General features: G+C 49.9%; 10 protein-coding genes across 10 annotated transcripts; 3 read left to right on the top strand and 7 right to left on the bottom strand.

The window, feature by feature from the left end:
• Positions 1 to 242: 242 nt before the first annotated feature.
• EURHEDRAFT_382983 (MFS transporter/fungal specific transcription factor domain-containing protein) lies at positions 243 to 4,829 on the bottom strand (the record flags this gene model as incomplete). The annotated part of the gene is made up of 8 exons (XM_040779555.1): positions 243 to 2,258; positions 2,317 to 2,766; positions 2,815 to 3,029; positions 3,517 to 3,908; positions 3,959 to 4,415; positions 4,471 to 4,555; positions 4,602 to 4,767; positions 4,821 to 4,829. The coding sequence occupies 8 exons, from the start codon at positions 4,827 to 4,829 to the stop codon at positions 316 to 318; spliced, it is 3,717 nt and encodes a 1,238-aa protein (XP_040642457.1). The 3' UTR covers positions 243 to 315.
• Positions 4,830 to 5,525: 696 nt separating this feature from the next.
• EURHEDRAFT_527837 (Clavaminate synthase-like protein) lies at positions 5,526 to 8,999 on the top strand (the record flags this gene model as incomplete). The annotated part of the gene is made up of 11 exons (XM_040787028.1): positions 5,526 to 5,565; positions 5,612 to 5,797; positions 5,848 to 6,326; positions 6,384 to 6,674; positions 7,160 to 7,284; positions 7,337 to 7,388; positions 7,443 to 7,759; positions 7,806 to 7,952; positions 8,005 to 8,372; positions 8,424 to 8,711; positions 8,767 to 8,999. The coding sequence occupies 11 exons, from the start codon at positions 5,526 to 5,528 to the stop codon at positions 8,997 to 8,999; spliced, it is 2,526 nt and encodes an 841-aa protein (XP_040642458.1).
• A 39-nt stretch (positions 9,000 to 9,038) lies between these two features.
• EURHEDRAFT_407980 (putative MFS multidrug transporter) lies at positions 9,039 to 11,287 on the bottom strand. The gene is made up of 5 exons (XM_040780713.1): positions 10,815 to 11,287; positions 10,727 to 10,748; positions 10,594 to 10,667; positions 10,211 to 10,540; positions 9,039 to 10,128 (listed from the first exon to the last, which is right to left on the bottom strand). Exons 1-5 carry the CDS (start codon positions 10,997 to 10,999, stop codon positions 9,225 to 9,227), a joined length of 1,515 nt encoding a protein of 504 aa, XP_040642459.1. The 5' UTR covers positions 11,000 to 11,287; the 3' UTR covers positions 9,039 to 9,224.
• A 3,095-nt stretch (positions 11,288 to 14,382) lies between these two features.
• On the bottom strand, positions 14,383 to 16,185 carry EURHEDRAFT_399102 (MFS transporter; the record flags this gene model as incomplete). Its single annotated transcript, XM_040779898.1, has 4 exons — positions 14,383 to 14,434; positions 14,660 to 15,509; positions 15,557 to 15,942; positions 15,989 to 16,185. 4 exons carry the CDS (start codon positions 16,183 to 16,185, stop codon positions 14,383 to 14,385), a joined length of 1,485 nt encoding a protein of 494 aa, XP_040642460.1.
• Positions 16,186 to 16,490: 305 nt separating this feature from the next.
• EURHEDRAFT_382987 (uncharacterized protein) lies at positions 16,491 to 17,433 on the top strand (the record flags this gene model as incomplete). Its single annotated transcript, XM_040779556.1, has 4 exons — positions 16,491 to 16,592; positions 16,637 to 16,707; positions 16,751 to 16,856; positions 17,104 to 17,433. 4 exons carry the CDS (start codon positions 16,491 to 16,493, stop codon positions 17,431 to 17,433), a joined length of 609 nt encoding a protein of 202 aa, XP_040642461.1.
• A 259-nt stretch (positions 17,434 to 17,692) lies between these two features.
• On the bottom strand, positions 17,693 to 19,215 carry EURHEDRAFT_446426 (MFS multidrug transporter; the record flags this gene model as incomplete). Its single annotated transcript, XM_040783599.1, has 2 exons — positions 17,693 to 17,845; positions 17,896 to 19,215. The coding sequence occupies 2 exons, from the start codon at positions 19,213 to 19,215 to the stop codon at positions 17,693 to 17,695; spliced, it is 1,473 nt and encodes a 490-aa protein (XP_040642462.1).
• A 1,663-nt stretch (positions 19,216 to 20,878) lies between these two features.
• EURHEDRAFT_407983 (uncharacterized protein) lies at positions 20,879 to 21,527 on the bottom strand. The gene is made up of 3 exons (XM_040780714.1): positions 21,158 to 21,527; positions 21,023 to 21,105; positions 20,879 to 20,972 (listed from the first exon to the last, which is right to left on the bottom strand). The coding sequence occupies exons 1-3, from the start codon at positions 21,435 to 21,437 to the stop codon at positions 20,916 to 20,918; spliced, it is 420 nt and encodes a 139-aa protein (XP_040642463.1). The 5' UTR covers positions 21,438 to 21,527; the 3' UTR covers positions 20,879 to 20,915.
• A 666-nt stretch (positions 21,528 to 22,193) lies between these two features.
• EURHEDRAFT_446609 (ferric reductase family protein) lies at positions 22,194 to 24,587 on the bottom strand (the record flags this gene model as incomplete). The annotated part of the gene is made up of 5 exons (XM_040783620.1): positions 22,194 to 23,250; positions 23,308 to 23,429; positions 23,471 to 23,523; positions 23,574 to 23,803; positions 23,857 to 24,587. The coding sequence occupies 5 exons, from the start codon at positions 24,585 to 24,587 to the stop codon at positions 22,194 to 22,196; spliced, it is 2,193 nt and encodes a 730-aa protein (XP_040642464.1).
• Positions 24,588 to 25,034: 447 nt separating this feature from the next.
• Positions 25,035 to 25,536, top strand: EURHEDRAFT_407985 (uncharacterized protein). Its single transcript, XM_040780715.1, has one exon. It carries the CDS (start codon positions 25,045 to 25,047, stop codon positions 25,492 to 25,494), a length of 450 nt encoding a protein of 149 aa, XP_040642465.1. The 5' UTR covers positions 25,035 to 25,044; the 3' UTR covers positions 25,495 to 25,536.
• Positions 25,537 to 26,106: 570 nt separating this feature from the next.
• EURHEDRAFT_520013 (putative oxidoreductase) lies at positions 26,107 to 27,437 on the bottom strand. Its single transcript, XM_040786804.1, has 3 exons — positions 26,991 to 27,437; positions 26,495 to 26,933; positions 26,107 to 26,441 (listed from the first exon to the last, which is right to left on the bottom strand). The coding sequence occupies exons 1-3, from the start codon at positions 27,306 to 27,308 to the stop codon at positions 26,128 to 26,130; spliced, it is 1,071 nt and encodes a 356-aa protein (XP_040642466.1). The 5' UTR covers positions 27,309 to 27,437; the 3' UTR covers positions 26,107 to 26,127.
• Between the last annotated feature and the right edge of the window lie 48 nt (positions 27,438 to 27,485).

The following is a 27,485-nucleotide window of genomic DNA, read 5'->3' on the forward strand; positions in this document are numbered from 1 at the left end:
AGAATAGAGCGAGTAGAATAGAATAGGGTAGAAGAGTGCTGAGACGAAGTTAATGGCAGGATGCGTGATGCGCCTCAGCCACCACGCGATAGAAGGACGAAAAACAAAGATATATACATTGATGGATTGATGGACTGATAGACATATAGACAGATAGATAGATATGCAGGGAGTCAAAGAGAGTAGAGCAATCATTTAATTGAAATCAATTCAATTGAAACTAACTAGGAAGTAACCGGTGTACAATTGTAAATGTAGGGTTTTTTTGTCTCGATATATATCCTCCGCTGAGTTCTTTCCTTCACTCCTGCACAATCACAAACCGACCAGACGAAGCAACACCTTCATCGCATCGTGAACTACGGTCCAACGTACCGTTGCCAGTTTCTGCGCCATCACCTTCATCAACCCTTTCGTAGAATATTTACCGGCCAATGATGCCAACTCGTCCGGACTGGAACACGTCGTCATGGCGATTATCAGCGACGACATCTCCGTTTTGGCCTGTTCATCACCTTGTGGAATTGGATTCGCTACGTTATGGCCTTCCTCTGGCAGATGGAACGCCCAGCAGGTCAGCGTCGCGAGATACAGACACCAAGGGAAATGGAACGCGTCCGCATCATCCCAGTCGTCCAGGCTCATCACGGCGTCCTGCAGGATAAAAGATGCGTGTTTTGCGGCCTTCAGTGCCATCCCAGATTCATTCTGGAGCCATTGGGGAATATTACTTCGGGACCGCTCGATGTCGTTTTGTGTCACTGTACGCCCGAGAATATGCGGTGCTCCGGCGCAGATTTGTAGGTCCAAGATTTCTACATTCAATGTGATATGGGCTGACCGATACAGCGCATTGGCCGCCATCTTGATACCAGTGAACCGGCGAGAGTTTGCGGCCTGACCCAGTTTCATTGCCATGCAGTCCGCATCGAAGTCGATCTTCCATAAGTCATACGATCGCCCAATCCGGTGTTTCCACACGCCAGCTAGCCTGGGAGTCTCCGATCTTATCGTTGTTTGGTCTCTTCGTCTAAGGTCTGAGGAAAGGGACATCAGACCGTGCAGGAGGAAGACACGCGCAAGCGGGTTGAGATGCCGAGGACGGTGCACGGCGTGAGGTGCGATATATCCTTTGAGTGCCGATAGAAAAGGGTGGTCGGGCTCTTTTACTGCGCACTGAAGCCACTGTTCCGATGTTGATGCTTCCCAGGTACTGGCGTCGCAGGGCAAGGGGAACCGCATCTCGAAAGCGGACATACAAAGAGACTGCGAGAAGAGCACAGCGTGTTGAGTATCCCACATGAAACAGTGCATTGCCAGCCGCTTCCGCTGCTCCAAGTCCATTGCTTCCACCCAGGCGTGTTCTAAGTCTTTGGGTCTACTGCGGATGGTGGGTGTTTGGATGACACAGCAGTTGCTGCGACGGATCATTTTGATGAGTACGCAGTGAAACAACTGAGCTCGATCTCTTTGTTTTGGACCTGCGCGCATCTTCCCAAAGCAGTCAATCAGGAGCATTGCCTGCAAAACCCACAGATCCGGCTGAGGAGAAAAATCTGGGTGACAAAAAAGCTGGTTTTGCAAAGAGTCATGAATTCCGACCGCAATCTGATGTGCCTCCCGACTGCTATATGTTGCTCCCAGACAAAGAACAGCGGCCAGAAACACCGGTTCTGCATGACTAGGATTGAATGTTCCTTGGTGGATTAATGGGTACGCTACGTTGAATCGTGAGAAGAAAAAGTCACAATATCCCTGGAGGGCTTCCAGCGATAACAAGGGCGAGGCGTTGTTAACGTCCTTTGCGTTGGAAATCAGAGCCAGGATACTGCCTCGCGCTTCTTCTGATATTTGAGGCAGCTGCGGTCGAGACAGTATATTCAACTGTGGACGCCCTGTCATCCATTCCATATCCGGATACTCTGAGGCAATCTGATCGGCTTGCTGATGTGCAGTGCTGGATGATGTGCTAGCGTCTGGATACAGGCCTTTATCGATGAACGTTGCTGCTTCGAGGAGTATCGACGAAGGATCCAGATTGAAGTCCAATTCAGAATTACAAAGCTCCGCGAGCTCCCCAGAATCTATATCTCGGGTTGCACCTCTCTCTTCCCCCGGCAGGGATGCGATTGAGTCTTGGTTGGAAGAGACTGGTTCCAATGGCCAATCCAGATCAACAAAGGCGTCGTCCAGGCAGGAGACATCGAAGAGCCAGTTGTAGTTGTGGGTGACTGCAAAAGGCATATTAAAATCCATTGCTAGGAAAACGCCCGGTTAGTGTTGCCGCCCTCTTCTACACCGAACTGATGTACATACCAGTGTCTGCGGTAAACATGTCGCCAAAAGGAGAAGTTCCCCACGATCCATCCGCTGCGTCGAATTGTCCCGGAATCGGTTCGACGTATGGCTCGTAAGGACCCCCGGGCATCATAGGGGCCAATAGTGTATCCTCGTCACTGATCCCAATATCACTGTGTTGGTCGCGACTCTCGAGATGGGCAGATGATGGAGGAGAAACAGGGGCCCCGTGGGGATAATCGCGGGATTCGATGAGCCCGGAATTTCCTTCACTCGCGCTTTCGAAGGACGTTTGTGATACGGAGCGATCGTGCCTATTTGACATCGCCTTCCTAGCTTGTCGTTTAGCCGGCTTGGTCACGATCGTTCCGTTCGGGGCACGTCGAGTCCTTTTTCGGGTTTCCAATATTCCCAGGCCAGGGCCACCGGCTTCTTCGTCTCGTTTTGCATGCCGCATTTTGTGTCTTGCTACTTTTGTGTCAGCCCTTGCCGAGGTTGCTTCTGGGAAGCACTGACCGAGTAAATCAGGCCTGTTGAAGTGAACAAAGCATCGCTCACAGGTGTATCCGCTCCGTGGTTCTCTATGGTTCAAAGAATGCCTCCGCAGATGCTCAGCACGAGTAAAGGCCTTGCCACAATTAGGCCAGTCACAGATGTGTGATTTCACGACCATGGGGACAAGTTCAGGGCGACAGACACGGTCGTTTTCGCGGATGGGATACCCCCAGTTTCTTCAATCCAGAGAGCAATCGGCAATTTCCGTTTTTGAAAGATTACGCTCTCGAAATATCAATGATTGATTAGCGATCAGACTGATAAGACGGCCTCCAACTCCGCATTTTACAAGGATCTTATCAGGTGTACAAGGTACGATTTGCATACATGGATAGACAAGACGGAATGAACCCCGATAGGCCATGCACCATATAATCTGTTACAGCTTACTGCACAGTACTTGCCCCGGGCTACAGGAAATACCTCCATTCTGGACTGTTTTCGCCAAGCATCAATTGGCTCGTTTCAACCTCATGCGCTCGAAGTAGCACACCTTGCTCTCGATCTCGCCTCTTATTCTCGGACCTCATCCATAATCCCATCCACAATACGCCAACTATACACAATACGTTGCAGCAGCAAGTAGCTACCAAAGTCGGGATGTACCTGGCATTTCCATGTTAGAAAACGCATCACTGTTTCAAGACGGGCGACGATACTCACCTTGGAGCGTATTCCGTGCGAAAAGTGGCAGCGCTCAAGATGCCAGCCAAATTTCCAAGACCGACGAATAGTCCAGTGTTTGCCGCCCGCGAGTTCTCGTGAATGTTGTTATTATTATGCCATGCGTGGACAAGACAGGATGGGATGTACGACCCAGCCGCCATGAGAAAGCACGCAAAATATGCAACGCTTTTATGTTGGGTAACATTCAAGGTCGCGAGAACTAACATCCCGATCAACGACAATACCAGGGAGAAGACGATGTGAAACGTCCTTTCGCGAAAATAATCCGACGATATCGCCACGCAGAGCAAGACCACTGCGCCGACCAAGTTTGGAGCGATCGTCCAGAGATTTGTTTTGACGACCGAATAGCCCAGCCGCCCAACAATCTGCCAGCAAGTGTTAGCCGATTCAGGCGGTTGGCGAGGGTTTGACTCACCAACGGGAAGAAGTTCATCGCTGTTGCGTATGCCACTGGATACGTGAGTGTTATGATACACCAAACTGGGAACTTCCAATCTCTCCATGTTTGAAAACACTCCTTCAGATCCAGCGAGGTCTCGATGTCGACTGAATTGTCACGTAGTAATCGAGCATTCGCTGCTGCTCTCTCCCTTTCGTTCAGAAACCAGGCATTCTGGGGGCCCGCCGGAAGCCAGAAGAACCCGATAATCCCTGTCAGGAATGTCATGGATCCTTCAATAATGAATAGCCACTGCCATCCCTGCACAGTGGGATGGTCGATCTGGAAAACACCGTAGGAAATAAGTCCGCTGGATGCTGACGCTAGGACGGCGAAGAGTTGTAAAATTGACAGGCGTAGACCCATTTCACCTCGCGTGTAGAAGAGCGTGAAATAGAACGTAGCACCTGCAAAGAAACCGGCTTCGAATACCCTATATATCGGGACCGGTTAACATACAGTGCCAGTATCACGGAGAAACGGCTTACCCCAGGATAATCCGAATCGCCAACAGACTGCCAAAGCTGGTAGCAGCGCACTCACAGAGTGAAAGCATCCCCCAAACAACGGTCACTACCTGTCGTCAGCACCTTTCCTTTTATCGTGGAAATGGCCATACTGAATGAGAGCATGATCCTTCCGGAGAAGCGTTTGATCAAGAGATTCCACGGCAAATCACACAACCCGAAAGGAATGTAGAAGAGGACTATCATAAGTGAATAGCCATTTGCCGGAAAATTGAGGTCACCTTCCAGCCCATCGGTTTTGGCGTTGGCCAGGTTGCTCTGGCTGTATCAGCATGCTTCCGCAAGAGCATTCCGAGAGGCGATGGACATACACGATCCATGCAATCGAAAAAATACATCTGATGACGATTTTTAGCATGAATGTAAGCAACAAGTCTTGAATGATATGATTACAGTGCATAAAAGGGGCAATAGGAGCCAGTCTACTTTTCGTACTAGCGGATCGTGAGCATGTCTCGGGTCAGTTGGATGAATCAGGAGCACGACTGACCATACGAATTCTCCGCATCACGATCAATACAGACGGTCCTCTCTACATCGTCTTCCTCCGGCTTTGAGAGGTGATCTGGGACTATGACCTTTGGATTCTGCATACTGTTGCTGTCGCGCTATTTCCGCACACCAGCGGAGTTTGGGGATAATCGGATAATCCATTGTTATGAAGGGCCGTAGCTCTGGATATCTGTACAGGGCACTCTTCAGAGCCAAGCCCCGACTCCAAGCGGCTTATCGACATCCTTGATATCATATCGTACCCCATCTTCGAGAAAGTGATGTGAACCCCACCTTTGGTCTCGGACAGGGTTCTAGAACAGAACCGAGGATGATATCGAGGGAAGATGTGAGCATCGGTATTCTGTGCGAGACAGCCACGATAGTATCAAACGTGCAAGTCTGAGCTAGCTAGACAAGCAGATATAATACTCCATGCTGAAAGAGTAAGCGGCCGTATCAATTCACGCCATACTCTGCCCGTGAGACCACAACCACTATTACCCATCGACAGCGATAACAGAATGCCTGCAAGAGCTAGCCCACCAGTTCTAGACTTCTCGCGTGAGTAAGCTCAGTATCGAGTGATGAGCAGAGCTGATCAGGATAGCGTTCTACGGCGAGGACAGCGCCGCCAAAGCCAAGCTTGTGGAGAGCATCAAAGAATGCTGTTTGTACAATGGGTTTTTCCAAATCATCGGCCATCGGGTGCCGATCGATTTGCAGAAGGCGGTTATGCGATGCACGCAGCGGTTTTTCGAACTGCCTCTCGAACAGAAGCTGGAGATTGACAAAAGTACGGCATCCTCGAGATCGTCCGCGCATAAGCTGTACTAACTTTAGCAGATAACAACACCTTCAACAGAGGCTACGAATTATTGCGGTCGCAGATGCTGGAAGCCGGGACCAGCCCAGAGCTCAAGGAAGGGCTGTATATCGGCGAGGAGATACCGGAAGACCATCCTTACTTTATCCAAGGCAAGTTGAACAGCGGTCCGAATCAATGGCCGCAGACAGTCGAGAATCCCGAAGAGTTTCAGCGCACCTCGATGGAGTACTACCGCGCCGTATTTGACTTGGCCAAAGATGTGCTGGGCGTGCTGGCGCTGACCCTGGGAGTCGACGCGACGTATTTCGATTCTCTTACGGACGGCGCAGTGGCGACGATGCGATTTCTGCATTATCCGGCGCAGCCTAAAGATGCGGATGAGAAACTGAACCGGGGAATTGGCGCTCATACTGACTTTGGATGCGTGACTCTGCTATTGCAGGATGAGGTGGACGGTTTGCAGGTGCTCGATGCACCCACGGGTGAATGGCTGGATGTCAGTATTTCTGATGCCCAAATCAAATCTTATACCAGCACTGACTACGAATTCCAGGTGCAACCCGTCTCCGGAGCATACGTCGTCAACCTGGGCAATTTATTCATGCGCATGGCCAATGACAAGTACAAATCGAACACCCACCGAGTAATCAACAAGTCCGGTCGCGAGCGGTACTCGATCCCCTTCTTCTTTAGCGGAAACCCAGACTACATGTGCGAGTGTTTGCCCAATTGTCGCGAACCGCAGGAAGCGCCTAAATACGGCCCCATCACCGTTGAGCAGGCTGTCACGGCGGCGTATAAAGAAAGCTACGGTCGAGCTGAGAAGTACAAGCAGGAGATGAAGGTTAAGTTGGAGACTATGGCGAGCCCGGCAGTTGTGGCTACGTAAGCGTGTATTTACATGCTTAGTTGTGTGGGCAGCGCATAGAAATGGCTGAACGAAAGTTGTTGAGAAGGATCTGATTTGATACACAGTAGCAATGGCCAATAAATGCTTTTATTGCAGAGATTAGTCCTTAATTGCCTGGCCTCCCGTGTCTACCGAAGGTGGGCAGCAGAACACCGACTATGTTGCTATCATCAACATGATCAGCTTCAGGATATCAGAGCGAAATTTCAGTATCATCCCACTCTTGGATCCTTCCAGGCTTTGTATGACTTTGTAAGTCTTGACAGCATAATTTTAAAGTCCATAAAACAAGTCATTGTACCAGCATATGCCAGACATGCTCTACCCTATCCAGGAGTGGTAATAGTGCACCAGCCATGCCGGATAAAGAAAAGGACGACATTCAGTCCGCCACAGCTGCGCCTTCTGCATCCGTGGAGGAATGGAATCTTTCATCCATCGATGACCCCCAAGTTGAGCAATTTTATGGCTCGTCCACGACCGAATCGTACCGGCTCAAGTCTGAATTAGTGGGCAAATGTCTTGAGGAAATCGGGATGGGACGGTGAGCTTTCCCCATCGAAATCAGCGAATAATATCTGACAAAAAGCCGGCAGATTTCAATGGCAACTTTTCGTGGTCACCGGTTTTGGATGGATTGTCGACAATGTGAGCCTCCCATTGACAAGTCCATTTCAGCTTTCTGACACGCATATCCGATAGTTAGCATCACAAGGCCTCAGCAGCGTCCAACCCCCAGTAAAGCTTGAACTTCCAGGTATCACGCAAGTTAGCTTCAGTTCCGTGGCATACTATACTGGACTTATTGTGGGAGCCTCATTCTGGGGCATCTCCAGCGACTTTATTGGTCGACGACCGGCATTCAACTGCACCCTGTTAATCGCAGGTATCTTCTTGTGCGCTGCAGGAGGCGCGCTGAACTTTGTGTCATTTAGTGCCCTTTGGGCTGTTATCGGAACAGCGGCTGGGGGGAACGTTCCCGTGGACTCGATGATATTTTTGGAATTTGTACCGGGAAGGTGAGGCATACCGTTTACCCCGGAAGACGCACGCTGATAAAGACAGTCATCAATGGCTTTTGACAGCCTTATCCGCGTGGTGGAACCTCGGACAACTAATTGTTTCCTTGATCGCCTGGGTATTCCTGGCAAACTATAGCTGTCCAACGGACTCCACACTGAGCACATGCACTCGCAACGAGAATATGGGATGGTATGACCCGCCGCCAGAGTAACCATCCGTTGATACCTTCTGACCAGAGTAGGCGATACACGCAAATCTCCATCGGTGCATTATCATTATTTTTTACCGTCATCCGCGTCTTCCTGTTCAAGATGCCCGAGACCCCGAGATATCTCCTATCAAAAGGAAGAGACGGCGATGCCGTTGAAGCAGTTAACCATGTGGCACGTCAGAACAAAAAGCCCCAACCACTGACGGTTGAGATGCTCCAGGCCATCGACGAGCAGCTGGGGATTGGCATGGCTCATACGAGAGCCGTTGGTCTCTCCAATAGAGAGATCGCTCGAGAGTCGCTGAAGGATTTGAATGGCGCGCATTACAAGGCGCTTTTTGCGACCAAAAGACTCGGTCTGCATACGGCTATGATTTGGCTTATCTGGCTCACCATTGGTAAGGTACTTCCGTGTGGCTCTCTGGAGTGAAGTAACTAATGTATACCAGGAATCGCATATCCTCTCTACTTCAACTTCCTACCCTCGTACCTCGCAACGAGGTTCACCCAGGACTCATCCTTGAATCTCACATACCGCAATTATTGCATCGAGTCAGCCGTCGGCATAGTCGGCCCACTTTCCGCGGCCTGTCTAGTGAACACCTTTTTCGGCCGTCGCTGGATGATGGGCTTGTCTGCCATCGTGACAGGCGCGTTCCTCTTCGCATATGTGGTCGTCGATACACCCGCGGCAAGTTTAGCTTTTGCCTGTGTCACGGGGATATTGGCAAACTTCGGTCAGTCAAAATATACTTTCATGCGGGGAGACAAGGTCTAACTGAGCGATGCTAGAGTATGCAGTCATGTACGCCTTCACTCCTGAGTCCTTTCCGGGTCCGCATCGAGGGACCGGAACAGGAACGGCAGCAGCGTTGCTGCGCTTTGGAGGGCTGGCTGCCAGTTTAATTTCGGCTTATACGGGATTCACAACAGCACCGATCTATGCAAGTGCAGCGCTATGGATAGCGGTGGGGATTTTCTGCTTTGCGTTGCCGTTTGAAACCCATGGACATGCAGCTATATAGATCGGACTATGGGAAGCGAAATTGTCGTGGATAAAGACCTCTGGAATCGAACATTTTATTTCTAATTTCATTGCAAAGACAAATAAACATGCATGCAAAACCTCAATTTGATAGAAAGCAATCCCTGGCAAATTCGAATGTATATGGTATCATCGCCACGAACAAGCAGTATGAATCACCCAAGAAAACCATGATAACGGACATATTATTCCCCACTAGACCCATCTAATATCCTTCCTGGTCCACCGTGTTTTCTGTATAAACCTGCAAACTGTATTTGGCGAATTGGCTCCTCTCCCGTAGTCGCCGTCCGTAATAAGTAAAAAGGAATGGCGTGGCACAAAACACGGTTGCCACAGATGCCAAAACGGACACTGCAACATTGGAGCCAAGCGCACTGAACATTTTATCCGCAAAGAGAGGAAACATAGCTGACAGGACTGAGCGTGCGAGGGCAAGCGCCGCAAACCCGCTGGCCGCGTAACCCAGGTAGCTGTCGGCCATATATCCTGCCAACACAATGCTAAATTCATTGAGAGCGAAGCCAACCAAGAATAGCGGTAAGCAGCTCACAAACCAGTGTATATTCTGAATAGCTGGAGGAATAACCCAAGCAAACCACCAGAGGCCTGTGGCCAACGCCGGCGCGGCCACAAAGAGACCCATCAGTTTGTTCTCTGGCAATGAGGGATGACCCTTCTCCCGAAGGCGATTGGCAATCCGAATATCCCAAAGGCGAGTAATGATATTGCCCAAGAACCCAAGAGCAATGGCAAAAAATGGAAGACTGGACGGGGCTGGCGCGAAGCCCATTGACTGGTAAATGGGAGGTAGAGCTTCAGTAAACAGATAGATCAGGGCGACACAGGTTCCCTGCATCATCGCGCAAATGAACACAATCGGTTCGGTGCAAAATAGGCGAATTGGCCTAAGAAGAGCCGTACGCACAAAGGTGCGAAAGTCGGGCGTGTGGTCGGGATTCAGTGGCTGGAGCGACTCGTCCCCAGTCACCTTCCGCAAATGCTCGACCTCCCGGGCCAGCAGGAGCGACGGCCGCGATTCTTTGATCAGCAATAGAAGGCCTCCTAGGAACGCCGTAACTATGGCGGAAATATAAAAAACCCATCTCCTAGCAGGAACTTGTTAGCAAACTTCACAGAAACATGCAACCATTTCTTGGCGGGGCCTAAGATAGGGAAAGGAATGCAAACCATCCAAGACGCGTAGTGATGTGCATGCTCATCACGGGCCCCGTAGCAACCCCAAAATCGGCGATAGCGAAATACACAAATATCAACCAGATGCGATCCCGTGAATTGAACATATCCTCAATACTGCCAGTAATAACCACATTAGGAATCGCGGAGACGAAGCCGGTTACGGCACGGCCAACGACGGAAGCTGCTGGTGATGGAACGGCGGCAATGATGACACAGAATATGCTGAATATAGCCGTGCTTATCACGTATAGCCCCTTCCGCCCAAATGTTTCGGAATAAGGTGGAAATAGAATATTTCCGACGCCCTGCACTAGCGAAAAACTGGTGCATTCGTTAGAGCTTGGTATGCCGCACGGATGAACCAACACACTCACCTAGAGACATATAGGAATATCGACAAAGTGAGACTGATGCCAAATTGGTGACGAGCATCTTTTGCGGCCGTTGCCTGTCAAGCGTGAGAAACTTCCTTCTGGAAAGACGATTTAGGGCTATAGATTGACTTACTCCTGACGTGCTGACCGCGGTACTATTGGAAAAAGTCAGCTCCTCCGATAAAACGCGCCCAAGAGGAAACACAACCGAGCCCACTCACGTATAGAACTCCAGAAGAATGATGACGCCTATATCGTAAGCCTTCCGTAGCGGATGCCAATTTCGTGGATGTCGTGGATTCGTGTTGGCCCAACGGACGTGTTTTCCATCCGGCGTCAGTTCCAGTTCTTGCTCCGTCAATGCTGTTTGGAGAAGGGTGAACTCTGAGGTGTGACACTCTTTCATCGTGGGATAAGGCCTCAGCAATGTGGTGCCGAGGACGAGGTTGAAAAGGATTCAAAGAAATTCGCTGGTAGAAGTACTCAAGAGGAACGACAATCAAGGGATACAAGTGCCTATCGCTTAGCATGATATCGACATCAAAAAGAAACCCAATTCACGAGCATACTCGGCTTATCCACCCCTGTATGTCAATGCACCTGTTCCGTGGATGGGCTCGGAATCATCCATGCGGTTTGCCAAACGCTTTAACGGTTGGCCGCGTGGCATACCATTGGTTATGGCTCCTGGCTGGGACGGAAAGACGCAAAAGATAGTCCAATTAAATAACAGAGACGCGCCTAGAATGTGGATTACTTCCCCGGCGACGTTGGTTTGTTGGAAAAGAACGCCCAACGTGGCCCTTGCTGAGCGAAGCTTTCAGGCATACACCTACCAAGGGCAGACCCAGTCGTCAAATGATATCATTAATCATGCACAGAGGATATGGGCTAAATGCCCCGTCCCGTTTGCCCCCGCTATTTTCGTCTCGGAAACAGAGAAAAGACGGGGGCTGAAACAGGATTTCTGCAATGATTCGCATGACGATTGGAATACTGACTTCGAACAGATGCACGCATTACTTTGCAAACTGTTCGTTTCTCAATATCCGGCTCGTGTCCCTGATCTAGTCACTCAGTGTATCGGGTATGCGTAACTCAGTGCAACCCAGGAGTAACTCCATGGTTCTATTGTGGGCCGAAGCGCCGGACATTTCTAGATTCGAGATTCCACACGGCGAATTTCGTACCTCATACCCTCGCCCATAAAATTTATACTTGGCTCTCAAGTCGAACGAAGTCATCGATTGTACGAAGGTTAAATCATCTTTGGTGGAGGCTCTGAGGACTCCATCTGCCATACTCCGCACATTCCGCGGATATATCGGACTGAAAAAACTCGGGGATTTTGCACCGAGCGAAGATCATGCTCAACGGTCACACGGTGCATGTTTCACATTTCTAAATCAAGTTCTATCTTGTAATACGTCAGATAAGCGATGTGATTCTAGACGTCCGGGTGCGGCATACCTTTTCAACCCCATTATCTCCAGACGTTTGAGCGGGTGATTGGCTGTCCGGAAATCTGTAAAGCATTGTCCCACCTTGGATAGCGAATATTGGCTACAGCTCATGATTAAGGCGATCTGAACTCCTGGTATACGATTAGAAGAATCCCTAGAGTGAAGGACGAACGGACCATGCCTTTTCCGCTTGTCGCAGATCTGGCGGCTATAAGATGGCGCTATTCCTAGTTGGGGAATCTATGCCGCGTTAGACGCAGCTCGCCATGTCCGCCAATCAAATGCCGACTTACCTGATCAATTTTATTTTACTTCTGCTGTTGATTGCCTGGCAACATAATTAAGGCGAGAAGGATCTAATAGCAAAGGAGCCAAAGTACGCATTTTGCTGCACGAAAAGTTGAATTATCTGGAGACCGATCAGGGAGCCTGAAGTTCTGAACACTAAAGGACAGTGACGAAGATATGCGTAATCCGGGGTCAGGGGGGATACAGAAAGATGGATGTTAGGAAACGGCTCAAACGAGAAGAGAAACGAGAACGCGAGATGCATTGAAGGTCATTGTGCGTATCATCGAAAATGACAACCAGGTTTATTCAAACTTTCCCCCTGGGACAACGAACGGGAATGGGTAATAGAGCTCGTCTTCGCTTCGCTCGTGTCTTTACGATCAGAGCTACTGGACTCCAGCACCACGTTGAGGTGCGAGCTCATCGCTGGAGGGGGCAATACTTAACTGATACTTGCCTCTCCCCCACGGCTGCCAGCCTGTCCACCTCTCCATCCACGGCCGGATCTGTGCCTTGTTAGAAGACAGTTCGATTGGTTATGTTAATCTGTCTCAAGTTACCTAAGACGCCAAGATTAGTGTGGTTAACCCTAAATTCTGAAAATGAACTCACGAGCACGGGTCAGAGAGAAAGCGTTCGCGCATGTTGCTGTTCCAGTCACATTGTTCTGGCATGGGAAGGGGAGAGAAGTACGGCAGGTAAATGTCAGACGCTTATGCCTCCATGATCAGAGTGGCATTGCTTCCATTGCTGCGTGTCTAACTTGACCGATACTCTGACCCATTCTGAGATCCAGGTTAAACCGAAGGCAGTTGATGCACTCATCTATGGCCCGGATGGTTAGTCCAGGTTTGCCATTCTCTTGTTAAGCCACACATCAAGCTGAGTAACAGCTGCCAGGGATTTTGGATTCCAAGCGCCTTGGCAGCCTTTCGCAGCATAATGTGGATCCTGCCAAAGTAATCTTATCACAACGCAGGCAGTCCATCCATTGAGCCATTTTTTGAGAATTCAATGTCCGAGGACGGGATACCTGTGCCTGCACCAGTGGTAATTGTGTACTTTGGAGCCTATACATCACGTCGTTTCTTTTCTCTGGACGCTATGAATTGGGATCAAAAGGTCTTACTTAGCGGGTGTCCTGTCTTGAGTCACCCCGGGTCTTAGGCTCACCTTCTGTCAGCGTGTCTAGTCCGAGCATATAAGTGCGTGCCCTATGGACGAGAGGATATAGAACAAGGCCATCCGCTAGAACTTCTCCCCGTGACTGATTCTTCGTTCCGTTTGCCGCTGCGCTGGCTCTCGTTGCAACCGTCAATCCTGAACCAAAGGCTACACGAACAGCATGCAGATGCTTCATGATTTTTGCTGCGATCCGTGGAATGGGTTCGAGGGATCCGGGCCGTACATTAGCGTAGGTCCTGAGACGAAAGAATGTCCAGGCCCACTGTCTTCCTGGATGTGGACAATGGTATTCGGTGGAGCTCTTCGCTCATGATCTGGATTGCATCTTCTCCCGACGCAATATTCGAATCCGAAGTCCGTGGGGGAAGTATAGACGGACAGCCTGCAGGCCGTCTGCGATTGATGCTGGGGACTGTTCAAGGATCTGGGCCCCACGTTAGCCTGGGACCCTTTCAAGGCTAAATAGTGTCATATTCCACCTTCCAGTAGTCGAAGTCTCATTCGATGGCGAGTTTGAATGTCATGTTCGCATAACGGGTTGGTCTTGCATGCGTCAAGGAAACGTTCTAACCCGAAGCCCAAGGGAGAATATTTAAATGAAGGTCGAATAGTACGGATAGCATGCGCAATCACGGAGACTCACAGGCACGTCTGTGAAAGCCAATGTAAACAGGGTGGCCATAGTCTATTCTGAAGATCATTGGCTCCCAGATCATTACTTACAGTTTCCGCTCAATATTGAGGCTAATGTGGTCCAGGATTCCGCATAGCAGGCTTCGTTAATTAGCACAAGTTTGACGTTCATTGAAAGTGCGCAAATTTTTGGCCAGAAGAATATGCCTGGATCACTTCATTTTCTGTACACATTGTCCCTGTTGTTGAACGGGGGCTCGCTAGTAACGCTGTTAAACATAGAGATATATCAGAGATGCGAGTAAATAAACTGAATCATACATCAGGTAAGAGGATTTCTGGGCAGTGAATGCAATGTAGCCCCGGTAAATGATTGTTAGATTTGGCAGTGAACTGAAGGAGATAGCTCGTTATATTCAACATTAATTAATGTTAGATCTATGTGTCACATCTTCGATATAAGTGGACTTCTCTGCCGAATCTTCCACCCATACCGATAAAACACAAACGGAATCGGAATAAGAATCACCTCAATCAACGCCAGCATTGTCCCTGCCCAGTTAATCCCCATCCGATGATACATCTGCGAGCCAGCCAGCGGCAACACCCCTCCAAAGACATATCGCACTACTGAGTTCCCTGCCAGTGCTGACGCGGCGTATATCGTATAGCTACTGGCGAGATAAGTAGTGGCGTAGATGAAGACGAGGCCGTTCCCCAGACCAAATGGCACTCCCGCGAGAATTGGACAGATCCAGTGTACTGACCTCTGTGCTGTCCAGGAAAACCAGAATTCACCGATGGGGATCAGAATGCTTCCGATGCAGATGGGACTCACAGCTGCTTCTGGCGGTAACTGGCCGGTGACTGGGTCCGGACGATGCATTTGTATCATCTTGCGAACCAAAGGCTCAGATAAAACGGCTAAAACGACGCCAGTACCGATGCCCAAATACCCCAATCCTGCAAGCCCAGGGGACCAACCACGTTGTTCTTGAAAGACGATTGGATACCCGACGAAGCAAAGGAAGAGGACCGCGTAGATGACGCCGACGTAAAGGTTCCAAAAGAGGCATATCGGTTCGAAAACGGCCATGGACAACGGGCGAGTCAGGTTTGTGCGAACGAGCTGCCAACCATCGGTCCGGTTGTCGTAGTGACACCAGTAGCGTTTGTCGCCTGTTTCCTTTTGCATCTTTGCTCGTTTTGCTCGGAGGATTGCCGGTGCATATGTCTCTTTACACAAAGCGAAAGCTACAAATGAGATCCCTGCGCAAATAAGGACAACCCAGTTAATCCACCGCCATCCCAGGTACTGGTAGACAAATCCGCCGATGATAGGGCCTGTTCATCAGTTCCAGCTCCGTTACAGGGCAATTAAATCAACATACCTAACACCGGGCCATTCATAGCCCCCAAACTCCACAAACTGAACGCGAGCGCACGATGCTTAGCACTAATAAGATCGTTCACCGTACCCGGCGCACTCGCGACAGTCGCGCTACCAAAGAACCCGCTGAATATCCGACTAGCCACCACAGCAGCATAATTGGGCGCCAGCGCGACGGGCAGAATTAACACAGCGTAAAAGGCGCCAGTGGTGACATAGATTGGTCGACGACCGTACATCTCTGACAGTGGTGCCAGAATTAGACATCCTAGTGCTAAGCCGATGAGGTAGGTTGTCAGACCGAGAAGAGCGATTGTACGGTCGGAGATGTCGAAGGACTCTTGAATCCCGGGGACTCCAGAGGTATATGATGTCGAGTAAAGGACTCTGTGCGTATTAGCTATGTCCTGCAGAACTAAGTTGGAGGACTGACACGCAGGTCGTCGAGAAAGAAGCTGTCGCCACGATGAATGTCCGATACCAAACCGGCCAATTCTTCGGATTATCAGAGCCATCTGGCTCAAATGCAACCTCGAAGCTGTTATCTTGGGCGGAAATAGAAGCAGAGAGCTCTACATCCTTAGAATCGACCATTTTAGGTGTTTCCTGCGCCATCGGAGAAAGTGCCATGTTGACGGCGTTGAGTCTTCACAGCATATTTGTATCGGAAATCACGACGTCGCTTCTAGACAAGAAGCCGATTAGCCGTTGGATCACCCTAACTCTCGAAAAATAAAGGATTGTCTAGGCTACTGGGTATTGTAAAGATCATCCGGAATTGAGGGCGGAATTGCAACGGAATTTCCGTGATCCACACTGGAGAAAGTACAGACAGGTGAATTGCACATGAGCAACATAATGATGAAGTAAAGACGATATAAACACTCTCTTGTCAGCAAAGCCGAGATATGAGCATCGACTAAGTACCTGCAGAAATGCAGACACGGCCGTCATTCGACCAACTTCCACTGCGGCCGGATGATCCCACAATCTCGGCTTGGAGGCTTTGGGGAGAGGAGGATCAAGTCGGGACGTTGGTAAGTCACATAGTAAATACATTTGAGCCAGGCTGACTGCAAAGAACCTCATCGACGCAGATTCTGTGCAACGAGGCGCTGGGGAAATCCGGCTAGGGCTTCGGTTGAGTTTGAAGTAGGTTGACAAGTGCTTTCGGGAATCAGCTAACAGGCCATAGTTGGAGTCTTGACATGCCCAGAACGCCTGACTTTGGAAGACAAGGCTGTAAATTCACACATCGAGTACATCACGGCGATCTGAACTTGGTCACGCTGGACGATGAGGTTCGCTCTGTCCCGGTGCAACTATCGAGCTGGATGTTGATAACTATATGACGGGTGGATCCACTTCAAAACACAAACAGGAACCCAAATTGATGGCCTGCGACACTTCGCCTACCAAAAGACGGGCCAGTTCTACAACGGACACACGATCGACGATCTCACGGCACCCGAATCGACGACACTCGGTATCAACGCGTGGCACGCACAAGGAACTATCGCCGGTCGGGGCATTTTAATTGATTTCTAGGGATATACGGAGCGCAATGGAAAGACCTATGATCCCGCGCAGCAGCTCAAAGTTACACACGATGAGCTAATGGAGTGTCTTACCGAGCAGGAAAGATTATCAGGACACCCGATCGAGTTGCCAAGGGGAGATGTACTCTTAATTCGTTCGGGATACACCAAGAGATACATGGAGTTGTCTGGTGAAGAAGAACGAAAAGGCACATCGGTACCCCCCCGTGGCGTGCGGAATAAACCAAGATATCCGAATGCTGCGGTTCCTCTGGGACAAGCAGGTTGCTGTCGTGGGTGGCGATGCGCCGGCACGGGAAGTGCTGCCACCAAATTCTGAGGCTGGGTTTTTCTATCATGAAGTGCTGCTGGCTGGATGGGGATGTCCGATCGGGGAATTGCTCTGGCTGGAGGCTTTGGCGCGTGAATGCGCGGTACATCATAAGTGGTCCTTTTTTGTCGTATCCGTGCCATTGAATGTTCCTGGGGTGTTGCTAGTCCGGCGAATATGGCTGCTATTTTATAGTGCGCAGGGGCTGAAACATCTCAGGCAGAGTGATAGATAGTACATGGTTCTAGGTCTAAATTCTAAGTCTAAGCTAATACACAGCTTTATTATCCTTCCGGAGGGAGACGAATTGTATACAGATGATCGGAATCAGCGAGCAAGCACCAATAATTGCAACAAATACACCAGCGGCGCCGTCGAGTCCCAGTGCTTCGAACAAGGGGATGAAGTAGAACGGACCGATCTGTCATGAGTTAGCGTTGCTAGTACAGAAGCCGGAGGCAGGGAACATACGAATCCAAAAATCTGTCGGCAGATGTTGACAAAAACACCAACAGTTGTGGACATCTCCTTGTAGCTGTCGACAGCGAAAGAAGTCAGGATGGTGGTGAGCATCTGGTTACCGAAACTGGCAACGGCCGCTCCCACGCAAGGGGTCACATTCCATATTTCAGACGCTTTTTGCAGTTGAAAGCCCCAGGTCAACAGTCCGGCGATTACGGTGCCGTAGCCAATGTATGAAATCCACAGACGGTCGGCCGGACAGGTGTGGCCGCGTCTGCGAAGGAGGAACTTGAGCCACCAGTCGGACATCGGACCACTCAGCTGCTCGCCCAGGACACAACCGATGATAATGGCAATGTACTGCAGGCCGATCTGCTGGGGGCCAAAGTCGAATTTCTGGCCAAAGGCCGTGGGCATCTCGACGACAATAGCGATGTTTCCATAGCAAAAGGTGACGGCGTGGGCGCAGGCGGCAATCAGCACGCGGGGGTGGCGCGCCATGAAGAGAGGCTCGATGAACTCGATCGGCTTGAGCGGACGAGGGTTGATTCGTCGGGGCATCAGTCGCGTCAGGAAGCTGCTGTTGTCCTTGGTTGGGGTGTTTCCTCCATCCTCTGCAGAGACGTATATGGTTTCGTCACCAAAGACGATATAGGCGACAAACTGGACGAAGTTGAGAATGGTGAAGATCCAAAACACCCACTGCAGGCCGATGTGCTCAATCACAAAGCCCATGATAAACGGGCCGGCCGGGGTGCCGATGGTAGTCATCAGCGTCCACCAGCCGAGCTTCTGTGCGCGCTCTTCTGGCTCGCACAATTCCGTAACGACGCCACTGCCGATACCAATAGGAGGGGAGATAAGAACGGCAGTGAGCACACGAGTAGCCATCTGTGTTCCATACGTGGTGCAGAACACACCACCGATATTGCAAACCATGCTTCCGAACACGGACAGCAACATGATGGGATATCGGCCGTAGATGGAGCTCAGTGGTTTCCAGAAGAAGGGACAGATTCCCAGGAGCAGAATCTGAATCGAAGTGAGGTAGCTGACTTCGGTCATGTTGACTCCGTACCTCTCGGACATGATGTCGTATGCCGGGACGATGCCTGCTGCCATGAAGGTCGACATCATAGAATGGAAAGCCACCATGGCAATCTGCATGTTCTTCTTCCATTTTGGCCAGTTGCAAGGTGCGTCGGGAGGCGCTGGTTGCTCGGAGGGGCTATTCTTCGTCACATCTTCGAGGTGTAGCGAGGACTCTGGATCTGATGCCTTGAAATCCTCGGCTATCGGTGTCGAAATCGGCCTTGTATCACTTGACATGTTGGATTCTGGCGGGCTGTCTCTCGATCCATTGTACTGTCCATGGCTGCCATCTTAAATCGCAATTCCCCCAGGGGCAACACCCCATGGGGAGTCAATAGGAGTTCTGGCGAGTTCGGCTAAGTATGTTGATAACCAGATGCATTATTGGCGGAGCAGCCGACGATTGGCGAGGACTAATTTTGTCAGCGGAACCATTCCGCATGACTTGGAATGACAGCAACTCAAAAGCGGACTCGTAGTCTGGGCATGGCATCTGGGCATCGGCCGGATCATATCCCCCGGAGGGCGGGTGAAAGGTCAGACCGGGGTAAAAGGGTGGATATACAGAGTTCCCCGGGATATTCATTCAAGCTGTTAGTCAGCGGCACTCGGCAGAAGTCATTGACATCCAGTAGGGAGTAGTAATGTATGCATCGTATCCGGTCTAGAAATATTTCCGAATCGGGAAAGCCGGTTTTTGTTGCTCGGCAAATGACGTAAGCCCTTCTCCACGCCCGAGAAAGCGCGGGGTCGCATAAGTTGCCTATTCGGGGCAGCTACAAGGGAGTAAGCATTCATCCGGAGAGAAACAGTACAGATGCTTGAGGATGTTGGGTATGACAGCGGGCACAGTAGATGGCAGTCGACGTACCTGTTTGGACGTCATTCATGATAGTCATAAAGACCACAGCAGGAGCACCGGAATCACCTCTCATCAGTCTCGGGGCTGTTGCGGGTTCGATACCATACTCCGGAGCTGGGTACTCACACCTGGCAGTTGTCATCGTGGTATGTAGTGCAGGAATGGGCGGGAGCAGTCTTATATCTTATATTGGTGTATTCCGAGAGGCTCCCGAAGTGGGCTCCGAGAGTTGCCGGGAGATGGGACCATATATGGCTAATGGCACTATTTCGGGAGTCCGAGTGAACCGGCTCGAAATCGAATTGTTTGATTAGTTATGTCTGTTTTACTAACTAGTTATTCCATTCATTCGGTGAAGTAAATTGGTGGTGTTGCCGCCCCATATATATATATATATGTTCATTGACGGACTACATCTCTTAATTGTCAACTTTGAATAGTTATTGGGCAATAGTCATGCTTACTTGATTGAGCACGAAACGGACACGATCGTATATGTAGTAAACACCAGAACCTTAAGGTGAATGCAATCAAAGATGTAATATAAGAGGATAACGAGGTCCGGGGCGAGCGATAATGAAGTTCAGATGATGTGCACGCAATATTTTGCCCTCGAATCACTGCTCCAACTATAATATGCACCGGCAAAAAATGTCTAATTAAGTGAGAGGTTGAAGATGGCAATGAAGCAAAATGATGCACATCATTGCATACGCGACGACTGTATGTACAGGGTGCATGAACTCATCTACAAGAGAAAAAGCAAAAACGAAAAACAAGCGAAATAGTGAGTGATGCATGGTTTATTGTGTTATGCTTTTTCAGAATAATGCAAAAGCCATATAAGGTGCCCTAACAAAAACATTGTATCCAGTATTTGTTTACAATTGAAAAGTCAATTTCTAAAGGAAATAGATGAGAAATAGTCAAATTAAATTGTCAACTAGATGTACTAGTGAACAGCAGTTAACTAATGCAAAGATAGCGAGTAAAGTGAAAGAAAGAAATTATGCGACGCAGTCGAACGTCGACGCGACTGCTAAATGGAAGCCATCCAAAGAAAGATGGGAACCATCTAGATGAGGTCCTGGAGTTGGACGCAAGGCAGGGCAACGTTGACGAGACCACCCTCCTGTGGATCGTTAGCAAAGAAATACGGAGATAGAGGGTGAAGGCACATACAGCCTCAGCGTTGGTAGCATCGCAGCAGGCAATGTTCTGGTTGCATTCGGACTTGCCAAGGAGGTCATCGAGACCGATGACGGCTGAACCATGCATTAGTGTAAATTTGTCAAGATTAGATGAAGAATGACTTACCAGCGACAGAGAGGTCAGAGCACTCGTCCAAGAGAGCAATTCCCTGGCCACCGCCACCACCGAGGACGTTGTTGAGCAGACCAGCCAAGATACCAGAGCTCTTCTGGGTGTTGTCGCCAGACTGAACCTGTTTGTTGCAGCAAGACACCTTAGCCTGACCGCAGGTGTTCTGGGCCTGCTTGAGGGTCAACTGCTTGGGGTCCTTGTGGTGGGCACCGTTGGCGTTGGGAAGGGCCACAGCGGTGGCGGCGAAGGCAGCGGCAACAGCGAAGAACTTCATTTTGGTGGTGTTGGTTTGAAAGAGTCTGAAAGACTTGAAAATTGATAGAGTAGAGAATTGGAAGAGTGAAGAGAGATGCTTTGAGAGTGATGGATTGATGAGTGATGAAGAACAGATTTAGGCCGGACATTCAAGGGTCTTTATACCTTTTCGCTCGACCTTAGACCGCAGTTCAAAGACAGTCTTCGGAGGCTGAAGGACTCACCTCGAATAGCAGAATGCCACCGTATGCTCTGCCCTTCCAGAATGAAGGGCGTTGAGTCGCAGTCGCATCCCCCGTTCAGCTGTAGGGAGGAGTACGCACAACTGTGATGCATTCCAGCGAAGCAATATCACACTGCAAGGGAAACCAATCAGTGTTCAGCAGCATGTATCTTATCCCTGCATTCCAAGGCACGAGGGAGAAAGAATGCATGAACATGCAGGAACTCTCGTCTTTGCCCGTCCCGTAAGGTTGCATTGCCGAATTGCTGAGCACGGAAAAAAAAAAAAAGTACATAGCAGGTGGTTCATGGCTTTGGTGATATCGACCGGAATGACAGGAATTGCTTTTTCCCGATCCAATAGCGCTGATTCCATAGTAGCAGGGTAGTAATTTTTCGAATCCTGGCCAGTTCGGAGTTTCGGATGCCGTTCTTGTCTACGGTGTATAGCGACTCCGTGTACATGCACGGGGTATGCACGAAGTAGGGACATGCACTAACGGATAGAAAGCACATACATGAGAAGAACAAAAAAAGAATGCAAACTCATCAATTACCAACTGAAGGACTCCTCCACGTACTCGACTTGATACCCTTGCTGCAGCCTTGCATGCACACCGGTCCGTGTCTCATCCGCCATCCCCCGCGGTCCGCATACTACCACCGCCGCCGAGCAGTCGCTCAATCGTGCCTCGTGGGCATGTTCAGTAACCAGTGATGCTAGATTCGGTCGCCCCGCGATTAGCTCTATCCCCAGACCGAAGAGATCGTGTCCGGAAGGATCAACGTTGCTTGCATTTGTTACGTAAAACGACGTTCGTATATCGTCGCGTGCCAAGGCCGGTCGCAGTTCGCGAGTGGCGATGTCTGCGATGAATGACGCCTGTCGACTTGTCCAGACTAAGTGTATCCCCTGTGTCCGAGTATTGGTAGATTCGGAACGACGGAAATGCTCCTGGATGTACGGTACGGCAGCGGCGATGCCCGTCCCGCCGACCACGAACAAAATGGATTCATAATTCCAGATTGGAAACGTACGCCCGTAAGGGCCCTCCAGTAGAATCGTTGCATTCGTCCTGCGATCGGCAGAACGAAGACATTGCTCGCGCAGTTGGCGCGTCCAGCCATCGTAGGGTCGGATCCAGAATGTTAATTGCAGGTCGTGTGGAGTCGTTGCAGGGCCAGATGTTATCTCGTCACGTTCCGAACCAGAGGAGGAATCTGACAGGAGAGGAACCTGGGCCACGTCGGTGGGTGTTGCCTTGCTTGCCGACGATTCCGGCCCAGACACTGATCCATACGACCAAGCGCCCAAGGTGAACGGGTGGCTCTCCCAGCCAGTGAGACGAGATGGCTGGTAGAGGAAATAGTACTGGCCTGCAGCCGGTTTTAGGAAGCACCCTGGCTTCAATTGTAACCTCACCACATTGCTAGTTTCGCCGTAAATGGCCCAACTGCACGTACTTCGAACGCAATTTTCAAGATTAATTTTAACATGCAGGTTGCAATATACCAAACGTACCAGACGAAGGAAGCGATCAGCTGCCCAGATGGCCACAGCTGGCCATAACCATTGCCAATATTCCAGATCCTCAAAAATAATTGTGTGACTACGGAGTTGTCAGCGCTTGTAGACGGAAGAGACGGAAGAGACGGAAGAGGCGCACTAGAAGCAGCCAACCAAGGCAATGATTGAAAAGGCAATATGGATAATCAAAAATATTTCGTATGTTCGAAGACGGACCCATGCCAGCGACATGGGCAAGAGGAGCAGCATCACAGTCATGGCCTGTTGGTCAGCTTTGGACGACAAATGAGGATGGAACTTACCAGCGTGCCCCATAGTAGATACGGTCGCTTCATCTTTTTCCAAAATGCACCGCCTACGCCGTCAGTAATTTCCCCTGCAGGGTGATATTTCTACGAGGCATACCGTCTATGAACATGATGCCGTATAGTAGGGTATGGACGACGGCCTGCACCGTAGCGATGACGGCAACATGGCGATGGATTATATTGAACGTCGTGAAGCTCCACCCAGTAGCCCAAAGAAAGATGTTATTTCGTCCCGCAAATATCCAGAGTAGTGGCAGGTTGGCAAACGAGAGGATTCCGGTGCGATCGGCTACATATCGTAGGTATTGTTTATATATCGACGGCCAACTATATATTTCAGCAACTGTCATATATATCATATATAGGCATCGGGCACTTACTAGAGGTTCCCCTCAAATGTCGGATAGCTGATGGATGATAGAACTATGTTCAGTAACCAGAACAGACCGAGGACGATGCCGTCGATGGGCGTCGGTGTAAACCAAAGAAACCGTCGGGGAATCGAAACGACCAGATGAGTTTGGAAAAAATGATAAGCCGCACGAAAGAACGTCCATGGCTGTCCTGGCAGTCGTCTATTTTCCCAGAAGTGCTGAAACACCCGATATATAATGCCAATCACCAGCACACCCGCCCAATATATATAGCATGCCAGCCCATACGCCCGATGCCTCCCACTCACGAATTGCATATCCTCGATGGTGTGATACGTCCGCTTAAAGTATTCCTGCGAAACCATCACTGGCGCATAGAGAGGCTCATGCTTCGGAATCACGCCATATTCCACCACATTCATCTGCGCAATCGCATCATCCGTCAAATTCTCAGCCAGCGCATCGCGGGGGAGGAGATCGGTTCGACCAAACTGGCGGCAGTATGCTGCAAACAGCGCGAACCCGGAGGTTTGCTCGTCGGGGTCACAATATATACCGGATGCGGCGTAGATGGAGGTGACTTTCAATGGATTCTGACATCGCGAGTCCCAGAAACCGGCGGGACCGGTGAAGGTGAGATAATTGTAGGCCGTGAAGACAGCAGTGACGCAGCGCTGATCGAGGGGGATATATTCACAGAGGACTGTAGGTACAAGAAAGAGCCACAGCATCCACATGGCGACAGATAACGGCCATGAGTAGTAGTGGGGTTGAAGAGACAGGGAGAGATGGTGATAATCTTATCTGATCGGCACAATGTGCATAATTACTCATGTGCATAACTACACACGTGGATAATATGCACAGGTCCGTTGTGCTGCATTGGTTGCATCAACGGTTGATATGCGTTTCCTAGCCCCATATCTACATTCTTCCATACACAGTTTCTCTCCGGCGTCGCCACTACATGGCACTGGTCCAAGAACTGAAGAACTAACACTTCCATTCTACCACCAAAAAAAGCATTACTATCTGGTGAGAATCAGCACCATATTCAAGAATCGCTACCGCGTCATTGCGAAGCTCGGCTACGAGCATACTCTACTGTTTGGCTTGGATGGGGTATCAGATCAGAGCAATACGCATCCTTGAAGGTCTGCGTGAGGGACGATACTGAGGGGACCCCTGTTCTCAATGAAATCGTTATGCTGCAACGCTTGGGAGGCTGACCACCCTGGGTTGGATTTCACGCGTCTTGCTGAAAAGATTTATGAGACCAAGGGTTACCCTGGCCCTTACTATTGTGTAGCCACAAAGCCCCAGGGACCTAGCCTTCGCACTTTGCAAGAATCATTTTCCAATGCCAAACTACCAAAGCTGCTCGTCAGGTCTTCTTTACACCAGCTACTGCTCCGAGATTGGCTTCACGCGACATGTGGAGTCATGCATACCAATATCTCACCCCAAAACATGTCAATGGAGATTGAAGATGATACGAGCCTGGAAGATATTGAGGAGCAAGAACCGCAAGATCCCAGCATACCAGCACAAAGTATGGAGAACCTGTCTATTAGTCTTGGGTTATTATGTTGGAGCTTTCAGGGGTCCCCATTCTCACGGACTTTCTGCAAATGTGACCCTTGAAACTTGAAAACAGGATTGGTGAACGTCTGATCTATATCGTGCACCAGAAATGCTGTTGGAACTCCCTTGGGGTTTTCCAGTTGATGTCTGGTCGATTGGAATCCTGGTGAAATGTTGTTCCTTTTCACAATTTAACGTTGCTAATCGATACCAGACACTCGAGCTGTTGGAAGGCAGAAATCTTCTCGGTCCTACAGATCAGACCCACAACCAGTACTTCGACTATCCCGGGTTCCCGTTGCTAGAGATTATCAAGAGTCCGCTATGCTCCATTATTTCAATGGCCAAGGAGATCGGGTATCCGACCCTATAATCCCGCAAATGTCCTTGGGAATCTCGTAACTACCATTCCTCCAGGAGAGGAAAAAGACACGTTTCTGAGGTTTATCCGGGAGATGTTAGCCTGGGATCCTGAGACGCAAGCAACGGCAAATGAAATGATCCAGGACGAACAACATATGCAGTCTGTTGAGATGTCTAGGTCAAGCCTCAGGAGGTATACACAAAGGTAGATAAATATGGATAACCATCATAAAATATAGTATTATTCATTGTTGCGGGCATAAAATTCATAAACAAGTATAATTCATAGCATAATCATAACTCTATGTGCTGTATACCAATTTTTCTACTCTAAAGCTTCGCCGGAACAATCCGCTCCCCCTTCTCGTCAAATTCAATTTTCTTGCCCGTAATCAAGCTCTCCTGCAACGCACATCCAATCCGCACAGCAGCCACAGCTCCCTCCAAGCGCATCGGCGGTGGCGTGTCATCCAAGCAACTCGCGGTGAACTCGTTGGCTTCAGTAATGAAGGCCTCGCGGAAGCGGCCGTAGTAGTGCGGAGGGATCTCGCGACGAATACCACTTGGCTCGTAGATATTGACGAGGTTCGAAGCGGGTTGGGTGTTGACGGCGAGTTTACCAGCTGTGCCGGTGACTTCGGTGGCTGTTCTTCGGTTAGCATATGTATACAGCTAAGTCAATGGGGAAAAGACGAACAGTCTTCTTGGCCAGCAGCCATCATCCGACTGCAGAACAGCTGGGCAATACGGCCGTCATAGAACTCGACGATTCCCAGCGCATTATCCCGGTCATTGTACTTGCGCAGCTCAGGCGACACAGCCGTGATACCAATCGCGGTAACGGACTTGACAACCGAGTCCTCACCAAAAAACCACAACGCCAAATCAATGTCATGGATCGAGCAGTCGACGAAGATACCACCCGAGAACTGCGCGTATTCGACAAAGAAACCGCTAGGATCGAGCTTGTCGCAGGTCTGCGAACGGAAGACGCTCGGGCGACCGATAAGACCGGACTTCATCTTATCGAATGCATCACGGTAGGAGGAATCGAAGCGGCGACTGAAACCGCAGACGACCTTCTGCGAGGGGTTGGTTTTCTGGGAGGTGCGGTAAGCGTCGACTACTGCTTGACTCTGTTTTCGGTCAGACTCCTTCCTTCAATTGGATGTTATCAGAGCATAGATACATACCTCCTCCACTCTAGTACTCAATGGCTTCTCGCAAAGGACGTGCAGGCCCTTGTTGATAGCCTTGATGGCCTGCTCAGCATGCACACTGGTGGCCGAAGCGACAACGACCGCCTGCAGCGATGGCTCAGAGCGCAGCATCTCATCGTAGTCGAGGTACGTCCGGGCTCCCTCAAGGTTTGTCTTAGCCCAATCGAGCTCCTCCTGCTTGGGAGACGAGACCGCAATGACCTGGGCGCGAGGGGTGAGATTATTGAAATGCAGGGCGTGCCGGGCACCCATACGGCCGAGGCCTGCGATTGCGACTTGAAGCTTGGACATGGTAATTGATTATCGTGCAATTAATTGAATTGATTGAATTGAGGATGAGAATTGACGAGAACAACCGAGCAGAGCTGTTCTTATAGCTTCATCTTGTGCTTCAGTTCATAGTTACTCCGCATAAATAAGGATATAGATCCCCGCATAGTAAAGGCAATGTTCGGCGGACATTACCAT

Source organism: Aspergillus ruber (assembly GCF_000600275.1).
Source record: "Aspergillus ruber CBS 135680 unplaced genomic scaffold scaffold00002, whole genome shotgun sequence".
NCBI lineage: Eukaryota > Fungi > Ascomycota > Eurotiomycetes > Eurotiales > Aspergillaceae > Aspergillus > Aspergillus ruber.

Excerpts from the sequence above, each read along its gene's own strand:
- EURHEDRAFT_407980 (XM_040780713.1), bottom strand. The coding sequence starts at position 10,999 with ATGAAAGAGTGTCACACCTCAGAGTTCACCCTTCTCCAAACAGCATTG. Across the intron at positions 10,749-10,814 it reads ATTCTTCTGGAGTTCTATAC|TACCGCGGTCAGCACGTCAG; the intron begins GTGAGTGGGCTC and ends TTTTTCCAATAG. Across the intron at positions 10,541-10,593 it reads ATATTCCTATATGTCTCTAG|TTTTTCGCTAGTGCAGGGCG; the intron begins GTGAGTGTGTTG and ends CGAATGCACCAG.
- EURHEDRAFT_407983 (XM_040780714.1), bottom strand. The coding sequence starts at position 21,437 with ATGAAGTTCTTCGCTGTTGCCGCTGCCTTCGCCGCCACCGCTGTGGCC. Across the intron at positions 21,106-21,157 it reads CTCTGACCTCTCTGTCGCTG|CCGTCATCGGTCTCGATGAC; the intron begins GTAAGTCATTCT and ends TGCATGGTTCAG. Across the intron at positions 20,973-21,022 it reads ATGCTACCAACGCTGAGGCT|GAGGGTGGTCTCGTCAACGT; the intron begins GTATGTGCCTTC and ends AACGATCCACAG.
- EURHEDRAFT_520013 (XM_040786804.1), bottom strand. The coding sequence starts at position 27,308 with ATGTCCAAGCTTCAAGTCGCAATCGCAGGCCTCGGCCGTATGGGTGCC. Across the intron at positions 26,934-26,990 it reads TGAGTACTAGAGTGGAGGAG|AGTCAAGCAGTAGTCGACGC; the intron begins GTATGTATCTAT and ends GACCGAAAACAG. Across the intron at positions 26,442-26,494 it reads GGCTGCTGGCCAAGAAGACT|CCACCGAAGTCACCGGCACA; the intron begins GTTCGTCTTTTC and ends ACCGAAGAACAG.
- EURHEDRAFT_407985 (XM_040780715.1), top strand. The coding sequence starts at position 25,045 with ATGAAATCGTTATGCTGCAACGCTTGGGAGGCTGACCACCCTGGGTTG.